General features: G+C 40.0%; 1 protein-coding gene across 1 annotated transcript; it reads left to right on the top strand.

Moving 5' to 3' along the window:
* Positions 1-616: 616 nt before the first annotated feature.
* LOC142662619 (uncharacterized) lies at positions 617-10,311 on the top strand. The gene is made up of 8 exons (XM_075840831.1): positions 617-725; positions 1,566-1,610; positions 2,362-2,463; positions 3,869-4,046; positions 5,041-5,135; positions 5,807-6,619; positions 7,434-7,637; positions 9,249-10,311. Exons 1-7 carry the CDS (start codon positions 617-619, stop codon positions 7,628-7,630), a joined length of 1,539 nt encoding a protein of 512 aa, XP_075696946.1. The 3' UTR covers positions 7,631-7,637; positions 9,249-10,311.
* The last annotated feature ends 378 nt before the right edge of the window (positions 10,312-10,689 follow it).

Here is a 10,689-nt window from a genome sequence, read left to right as displayed (position 1 = left end):
ATTGGTGTATGGACTCAATACAAAGTCTATGGGCCCGTACTCCAATACATCGGCTTTCCGGAAAAAGCCGAACTGACACAAAGCAGCTGAGCGCTCACACGAGTGCTTCAGCTGCTTCGTTCTAGCGATTGGTGGGGGTCTCAGTGCTGGGACCCCCACCAATCCAAACTTCTGACATGCCTCTATGACATGTCAGAAGTTTGTCGAACGTTTAGCTACACTTTAACTACGCCCCTGCCCCTGATGATGCTCATATTCCAGCATGAAACCGGTGTAACGTTTTATTATGATTCGTGTTTCAGAGACTAGTAATATTACACAGACAAAGATGGATGAAGCTTCTTCTTGTTAGTTGTTGTCTTGATCCCCAATTGTGACATCCCTGCTGTATACTGCTCCCCGTGATGTGTGTACAATTGTGACATCACTGCTGTATACTGCTCCCCGTGATGTGTGTACAGTTGTGACATCACCGCATTGTGACATCACTGCTGTATGCTGCTCCCCGTGATGTGTGTACAATTGTGATGTCACGGAATCTGTAGGAAAATTACACGGTGTTACAGTGGGAGACTTAGTCTGGATATACACACGAAGAGATATACTCCAGGCCAAAATGCTGTTTCGACTTCTTCTAATTGTGAATGTGCTATTAGCGTCTGTGGAAGGCGCTCCTATTGATATCCGCAGATATGACTCAGGTGCGAGGAATAGGATAAGCACAGGTAAGAGCATCACCAGATATACACTGAATATGGGGTTAAGGCTAGATTTACACGAGTGTGTCTGTTTTGCGCGCATAAAAAATGTAGAGTTTTTCTTGCGTTGCAGTTCCGTTTGACATCCGTTTTTTTTCTCATAATTTGTCTTGCACCTGTTGTGTGAATCACGGACAGCACACGTATGTCGCCCGCGTGCTGTCCGTTTTTTTCATGCACACATTGTCTTCAATGGGCTGCGTGGTGCGCAAATACGCACCAAAATAGGACATGCAGTGAGTTTCATTCAACGGAAACACATGCTGCGTGAAAAACAACAGCATGCGTGAATAGCCCCATTCATTTTCATATACGCTTGTCTGAATAAGGCCTAATGCTAGTAGGAACAGGTAAATAATCTGAGAGGACTGATCCAGTGTTCAGTCCAATAACCTATAGATTACACATGGAAGTCTAAGGCTGGATTTGTACATATTTTCAAAGCACAGCGTGATCTAGTTTTGTTTTTTGTTTTTCTGGTCTTTTATCCCATAGACTTCTTTCTAGGACTTCAAAAACACCAGAAAAAAACGTACAAATGTCACAAAATAAAAAATTACCACTAAAAATGCATTTAAAATCGCCACTAAGGCTTGAAACAACGGGTTATTTTTACACGAGTTTTAAAAAGCTGAATAAGAAGTGTGTGTGAATCCCGCCTAATACTGTCCTGTCCATGCCGGATACACTCACTAATAGATATAGCAGGAGAGCATTGGCGCGGTGTACAGAAGAGATATAGGGAATAGATGGAGTTTCTCATTTTCTCAGTAGAGTTGTACTTTAATGTCTCTTTTTACTTTCTAGACATCAGAGGAGATCTGCTATATGGTCCCTGCTCAAAGACATGCGGTAAGTAACACAAAACTGAGATCTGACTTATCTTATCATCATTTTCTGGTCTGGGGGCTTAATATATACTCAGCGGTTGCTTGGTGGTCTCCTTCTTGTATTTTGCTGGGTTTTCACGTGTTATTCTATGTACTATGACCGGATGTGCGGTGTAGTCATCATACTGGGCTTATTGTAGTGTGTGAACGAGGTCTAATAGGGTCCAAGTCCTTTCATGAGGGTCAGACCCGCTTCATTACAGATAACAGGTTATCACTGTTATGTCACATTTGTAAAGTGACCGCGGATTATTAATAAGTCACATAATAAATAGAACGGGCGAGTTTTCAGGTGAGTTGCCGGTAATTTCGGCGTGTGACCCCCCATTATGTTTTCCCTATTCCAGGTTCTCATAACCCGGCGGAATGTGATTCCTGCCCCGCAAGGAATAATAGCGATGACTTGTGGCGGTGATGATCATACATGGGATTATATTCATTCCTGGGGGGGTGTCATTTATGATCATTGTAGAATTTCCCGCACGTGATTGTATTTTCTATCTTTCTCTTGTCACAGTCACATGATCAGAGGAAATAATCCTATGGGAATAAATCAATGAGGCGCCGTATACAATGTATATGTTAGTAGAGCGACATTTCTGAGATCTCTTATGGATACGTCTCTTCCACTAGAAGACTACAGGGAATTACACTGATAGATTGGGAGACGTTTCCGTGTTTTCACACAACTAATTGATGTTTCCTTTTGCCAGGCATTGGTATTCGGGTGGTCTATGTCACCAAAGGCTGCCCCGACCAAAAAGAGAAATGTTTCTTCCGCATGGAGCAGTGCCAAGGACCTCAGGATTGTGGAGGTAAGTGACATAGTTACATAGCGAGTAAGATTGAAAAAACATAAATCCATCTAGTTCAGCCAAATATCCTGCAAGGTTCTTATTAAAAACAACCCTATGAGGCCGGAGACATTTTCCTTCCCCCTCCAAATATGATGATCAGGATATAAATTCAAGGATTAATGCCCCATCCCCAGCGATCCAGTACAGATCCCTTATAATATTAGATTTTTCAGGAAAAGCATCCAGGCCACTTCTAGAATCTTTCAATGAATTAACATCCTGTGGCGGGGAGTTCCATAGTCTCACTGCTTTTACAGTAAAGAATCCGCGTATATGATGATGGTGACACATTCTTTCCTCTAGACGTAGTGGATGCCCCTTATTTACAGGTCTGGATATAAAAAGACAACTAGACAGATCTCTGTACTGTCCATTAATATATATTATACATAGTTATTAGGTCACCCCTAAACTGTTTATCTTTCCAAACTAAAACCCCCATATTTAATCATATTACTGGGTACTGCAGTGCAACCATTCAATGTATTTGTTACCCACTCCTGAACCCGCTCCAGCTCTGCTATGTCTTTCTTATATACTAGTGCCCAAAACTCAATACAAAGGGCAATTTATTATTTGCCCGTTACCAGTTTTCTAGCGTGGACATATCGCAAATGGTTTAAAAATCGCAACTTGCACAAAAAAATATGACTTTTAAGACATTAGCGCCACTCATGCCACTTTAATAAAAAGTGGATGGGGCCCCACAGAAAGGGCAGAGCCTTCCACAAATTTACTGCAATTTACCACAGAAATAGGCGCAAATAATAGCGCAAATCTACTCCAGCTCAAGTTTAAGTAGATTTGACTTTCTGGCACACGGACAATCAGAGATGCGCCTAATTTATTAAGACACATCTTACTCCAGAGCTCTTTACATTAAGACTGCCATCTGATACTCCAGTCCTAATAAATTCCCCCCAATATATCTATGTAGGGTCCGGTTATATGGTAAATATCCAGCCACTGCTAATTCATATCCAATGCTGCATCACTGACACTACACTGTGGTTACATCCCATACAAACAAGAACAAGGATATTTCCTGACAATCTTGGGGACATTAATTTTGGATTCAAAATGTGTATCAAAGGGATATTATTATTATTATTATTATTATTATTATTATTATTAATAATAATAATAATAATAATAGTTATAATAATAATAATAATAATAATAATAATAATAATAATAATAGTTATAATAATGATAATAATAGTAATAATAATGATAATAATAATAATAATAATAATAATAGCAATAATAATAATGATAGTAATAATAATAATAGTAATAATAATAATAATTAATTATAGTAGACAAGTTATCTGATCACGTATTGCTTCTCCTTCTTCTCCAGTACATACCACTACTCCTGCGCCTCCAATACCGTTTTGGAATAAATTCATCGTGACTTCTGCAGCTTCTACCGTCATCTCTCTACTTAAAAATAAATATGTTGCGGCTGCTGCCGGTTCTGTTGTCGCCATCTTCATCCTTGGAATGTTTTTTTCTCTCATCCATTACATCAGATATAAGTAAGTATTGTAAATAATGATTTCGTGTCCTGCTTTTACCATACTGACTTCCATGCCCAGCCGTCTACTCACAAACCAGAGATTTCACAAGAATATTCTGTAGTTCCTTTCACGCTCTTCTCTATATAGACGAACAAAAGGATAACGACAAAATATCTGTCTGTGATTTGCCCGGATTTCATGTTGTATTAGAACAGTGGAGTCCAAATTCTCTGAAGTGCAAAGCTCTGACATGTGACGGAGCCACCCTTCCCCAAAAGTCTTAAGCCGCCCATACACATTGTATGGCGGTCAGGCGAACACTTGATACATCCCCATGGGAACAAAGGATCGAGCATGTAGAAATTAAACATGCCGATCCTTTATGGGGTCACCTGTGGTAGGTTCTTATGTGGGCGACTGTTACTGGTGTAATTATTTTTATATCTGAATATTGGAGGGTTGTAGGTAAAAGAGTCATCACTGGGGGTTCAGTCCTTCTCTGCCCGTGATCCTTGGGGTGCCAATTCTATACCATCCATAAATGCAAATACATCTCAACATCGCAGGATCTTCTTGGTGCAAATAAAATTCTGCTTTTCCATTACATCCATATAACAGGGCAATGTTTCCCATGACGTGGCACTGTTATATGGATATAATGGAATAAACAGCATATTATATTTCTCTATGATGCTGGGATGTATTTACACTTCTGGATATTGGAGGATATGTAATTGTGTTCTCCTTCCAGGTTCCTCCAGCACATAACTCCTCAGTGCCATATATATGTTCTACACCGGAGTCTATATAGGAAATACTGCACCACCTCTTCTAGTTATAACATGACCCAGTAATGGGAATATTACAATGTAGACTTCTTGTGGCTCATGAACATGTCACTCTGCAGTTGTGCGCCCCTGGTGGTCTAATGGGGTTTATCACATTCTACAGAAAACAGAGATGATTCATGTCACTAATCCACAATATTACTTCCCTTATTACAATTATATAGAAAATCGATGAAGAAAAAATCCAAGAGAGATGTTGAGACCCAATGTACCATCGATGAAAGTAGAGAGGGTAGCGACCAAATCAACGATAAATACGGTATAACAATGTGACATATTAATATCTATCTACATAGAACCATTTATAGGCAGGTTTTCTATCACTTGGATACTGGGAATTTTCTGGTTCTTCTCTTTCATTTAATGAAATGTTTTTGCTAAAAAAAGCAACCTAATCTATGAACATTTTTAGTAACGTCAATGGAGTCATCACAACTGCGCACTATATCTCAATGTATTTCCCAATGAACGCCTCTTATTGGCGAGGACGGAGTATTCCCGCTCCTCACACCATCCGGAGCCGTTCTCTGTAACGATCTGCCGTCTTGTGACATAACACTACACACCATCAAATACAGTTATTCCCACATGCACCAAAGGTAAAAGTGCAGCTTCACTTTACAGAAAAATCCTCCATTTTATAGATTATTCAATACAACACTCAATATAACCACCGATCCACGATTGTGTATTTGATCGGTTTCTCTATCTCGCTGCCATGATCATTAATCCGGGAACATAGTTATACAGGGAAACTAGGCGGATCCGTTATGTCGACAAAGAAAAGTGAAGGAATCCTAAATGTAGAGGCAGCTTCAGAGATTGTGTTTTTTTTATTCTCGTGGATTATTGTGCCATTCAAATACCTGTAAACGGTTAATAAATTAGCCTTTATTTTATCATTTCTGATTTCAATGTTCTGTGTTTCAGAAAAACGTCAGGACAAAATTAATATTATAACTGATGATGCTTCTCAAGGACTGGCTGAGAACATAGACATCAATGGAGACACTAAGATCTCCATGCCTGGACCCAATGATGAAACAATCAACATCAGCCCAGATGACGTGGACACCACCTCTGATATTACAACCGATGATGCTTCTCATGGACTGGCTGAAAACAGAGATCTCATTGAAGATACTAAGATCTCCATGCCTGGATCTAATGATGTTTCCATCAATATCAGTCCAGAGGACGTGGACACCACCTCTGATATAACCGATAATGCTCCTTATGAATGGGCTGAAAACAGAGATATCATTGAAGACACTAAGGTCTTCATGCCTGAATCCAATGATGTTACCACCAATGTCAGTCCAGATGACGTGGACACGGCTTCTGATAATATAACTGATGATGCTCCTCATGGACTGGCTGAAAACGGAGATCTCATTGAAGACACTAAGATCTCCATGCCTGGATCCAATGACGTAACGATCAACATCAGCCCAGAGGACGTGGACATCGCCTCTGACATTACAACCGATGAGGCTCATCATGGACTGGCTGAAACCAGAGATCTCATTGAAGACACTAAGATCTCCATGCCTGGATCCAAAAATGTAACCATCAATATCAGCCCAGAGGACGTGGACACCGCCTCTAACATTATAACCGATGATGCTTCTCATGGACGGGCTGAAAACATAGACATCATTGAAGACACTAAGAGCTCCATGCCTGGATCCAATGATGTAACCACCAATATCAGCCCATATCATGTGGACACCACCTCTGAAAGTAAGTTCTCAGGGCTTTTATCTTTTAATTTAGCCTTATAATATTACCCAATATTACTAATAAAATTATATAGTAACACACAACTTAACAAATCAAACAAGAGGATTGAGGGACGTGCTCAGAAGATATTACAATCTATGAGGAAATACGGATGACACAAAAAGTTAAAAGTGCTGTTTTGGTACAGCCATATCTTATGCTAAATAGGGTAGTACACGTAAAGCTGCATGAACCGGTCACCAGCCAGTATCTGTGACTAAATTATGTTAATAATTTAGATCTGTGTATCATCCTCTTTATAGTCCTAGCCTATTACATCACATTACTGATACCTCCCAACATTTTAACCCTTATTCATGGGAAATTACTCAACCACGCCCCCATTATGAGGAACACCCACAGAACTGCCCAATTTGGGATTATATTTGCATAAGCCCCACCCTTTTAAGGTCCATTTCATGGGACATTTCAGAGAAATCAGGACGCGTATAGTGGGAAAATCCAGCAAAGACAGGATGTTCGGCAGGTGCGATATTACTGATCACTGGTGATGATGAATTGTAAGGAGCGAGAATTTTCCATTCTTCATATGATAAAGAGACTGATTGTTATTATAAGAAGTAGCTGCAGTTGTTCTAGTTTACATTGTGTGGATAAAAAACTGTCGACCGTGTCATTGGTGACAATATATTAGGGAATTGTTGCTTACGCCATTTCCTAATATTTTATGAATCTCGCTCCCAGGCTGACGGTGGAGTAGGAACAATGTCCATTATATTAACAGCTGATCTTATAGACTGCGTGTGTTTTACAGAACAACAAGAGGACAAAGAACATCTCCAACATCTTCCAAGTGCTGAGAAACATCTTGGGCAGAATAAGGAAGGAGTTGGATTTAACGCCTCTAAGACCAACACGTTTACAGGCAGCGCCAGTTATTCTTCACCAATGCAGGAATTACACAAACATCTTCTGGCGTATTTTGAAAAAGCTGCATCTTCTCCCAAATAAAAAGAAGGTAAGAATGTGAGAGTTTCTTAGAGCTCCATAAACCTCTTCATAAACTTTATGGTTGTCCTGAGATGTGGTCATCTAGTTACAGACTGCCACTTACTGTATTCTGCAATGGGAGATAGACCATTGTTATAATATCTACAGTGTCCTGATGGGGCGCAGTGAAGGAGCAGCGAACTGCAGAATCCCCCGGCTGCCCCGCTCATTATAATCTATGGCCATGTACATAGATCACTCCTCGCTGTGCTGCTAATTCCAGTTGTACTCGGCTCACAACATACAATGCAGGTGAAGTAACGTTATCACTCCATCTTCTGAGACCTTGTTGCGTCCATTGTCGTTTTATCCAATGTGAAGTATGTAAGTCTTCAGAATGAGCATGTAATGGTGAGAACGATAATGAGGATGGTGACTGTGATCCGGATTATCGCAGCAGGTGTAGCAGCAATGCAACGAACAAAACCTTATTTGATGCTCAAAACTTTTGCAAATCAAAATTGCTGTTTATCCTCTTCCCCTTCAACCTGCAGTAACTCAGACTAGATGACAGCTGGAGCTTTTAGTAGCACGGACGTATCAGATGTGTCCTTGGCTACTAAAGTGCCTTCCTGCAAAAGAGACACCTTTGCAGACTTTTTGTTTTTTTGCAGCATATGTATTCTATTAAATAAAACATATTTTCTAATTAAAAAATGTGGCACTGTTTGTCTTTCGCAGCTTGTATGTCTTACAATACAATACAAACTGCTGGATGCCATTCAGTGCTCATCCTGTCAGATGAACTTACTGTCTGGTCAGTCTCCAGCCCATCTCTCTGCTCCCCTGAAAGTTTAAAGGGTTTCCAGTGAGAAGAAATCGATGGCCTATCCACAGAATAGGCCATCATTATATGATCAGTGGGTGTCCGAATCTCAGAACCCCTGCCAATTTCCCTTACTGCTCCATACTGTGAAACATTAACACACTTGTAGCTGCGGTTCCAAGTTTTTTAGAGCCTTCTCCCATTTACTTTATTGGGAAAAGGCTGTAATACTGTAAACCGCCACTACAAGTGTGTTAATGTTTCACAGTAAAAAGCAGTGACAAGAATGACGGGGGAAGCAGGACTTGCAAGAGCTCCGTGGCCACCTCAAAACAGCTCATTTGTAGGGGCGCCGAGAGTCGGACTCCCACTGATCAAATATTAATGATCAATTTCTTCTCACTGCAAAACTCCTTTAATCTCCGCTGTCAGCTTAGATTAGTGTTCAGGAGAGCAGAGGGGCTGGAAAATGAGCCGCCAGTAAGATCGTCCAAAATGTTTTCATTAAAACCAATTGCAAATATGTTTTTTTTAATAAAATACATACAGTGCAAAGAGAAAATCCCGCAAAGGAGTACATAGCCTTTAAGATGAAAATCTGAGCACTGATTGGTTTCTATGGGCAATAAGGTCCGATTTTATGTTAGAGTTTTGATATTTGAGGCCCATGGGTGACTTTAATAGTTCACAATCTGTAACTATTCCTGTTATTGACCGTCCAATGTTATAAAGTAGAACACTATAAAATGTGAATGATCTGATAATGTATTAATACCTCATTAAGCTTCTGATTTTGTTTTATCTCAACAACAGCATGACGCCATGGACATTATAATAGACATAATCACTTCTCAACATCATAAGACGTCATCTTGGATTGTCCATGGCTGCACTGGTTATAGAGAACAAAGGATCCTGGCCTTAATTTCCACACAAGGCAAATATGAACTAAACAAATGTGTCAATACTTTGATGCTATTTAGACTTTCACCGCAATGAGCAGCAGGGCTCTGCTTTGCTCAAGACATAACTATAATGTTTCCAAACAACCACAAACTTTTGCATGCAGTGGTGGTCATAATTACAAATCTGCCATGACCTGTGCTGTTACTGATTTCAGTGGTTCAAACATTATAGCTCTACACGGATAATTGGGGAAACTGGACCTGGAGTTTCTGCAATTCCAAAGCTTGCATTGAGAAAGAAAACAAGACCAACCTCACAGACTAAGTCAAATGAATTTCCTGTGACCTCTTCCTCAGAAAAGCATCCCAAGGAATTAGTATGCGTCTCTTTTGGCAAAAAGAGTACCAGCAAACCTAGGTCCACCTCAAAGGATTTTTTTCTGCGCCTGTGACTCGGCTGATTCACAGTGCCAACCTGGACTTGACCAATCTTTGGACTATAGATCCATATACCCGGAGTCTTTGTGAAATAAACTCACAAGGAAAGACAAATCTCGCTGCCTGTGGCTCGGCTGAGTCACAGTGCGAAACCTCATTAAAAAATGACAATTGTCTCTGCCTGTGGCTCGACTGAGTCATAGTGCTTAACATCATTAAAAAGGACAATTATCGCTGCCTGTGACTCGGCTGAGTCACAGTGCCATCTTGGACATAAGTGCCACCTGCCACCGATTTGTGCCAGCTATCAAGATTACTCGGTGAAAAGTTTGAATACCCTTCATCACCATTACAAACAGAAGAGACTGTATTTACAAACCGTCTCCAGTTGAAAGGATGATTTTTAAGACTGGCATTTTCAAGACTGCTACTGGTTATCCCTTACATAATTTAGAATATTGATACATGTATGCCAACTTTATGGAAAAAAATGTTGTAGTCATGCTATTTCAATAAAAATATGAACATCTAAACATAGTGTTTTATTATATAAGTAGAACATTACTATAGAAAACTGTCTGTACCCTGACACATGCTGGTTTACCACACATTCTGGATTACTAGAAAGGTATAGTGAAATGTTGCTGAAAGTTATGAAACAGAATCCGTAGCGGATTCAGTATAATAATCTAGGGAGTGGTTGAAAAAAAGCAGTGGGGAATTTTGTTTTGTTCGGTCACGCTCCTCATTACGCCTTTAAATATTTAAGACACATTTTCGACACATTGTCGAAATCTTTGGCCCCTCACTTCTACATTCCATCCCCACCCTCTATACCAACACAGATTGAGACTCCAGACCGGACCCATAAATAAATCCAGACACTAAACCCATATATAAATTCAGAAACA

The sequence above is a fragment of the Rhinoderma darwinii genome, chromosome 10 (genome assembly GCF_050947455.1).
Source record: "Rhinoderma darwinii isolate aRhiDar2 chromosome 10, aRhiDar2.hap1, whole genome shotgun sequence".
NCBI lineage: Eukaryota > Metazoa > Chordata > Amphibia > Anura > Rhinodermatidae > Rhinoderma > Rhinoderma darwinii.
This window is presented reverse-complemented; position numbering and strand designations above follow the sequence as displayed.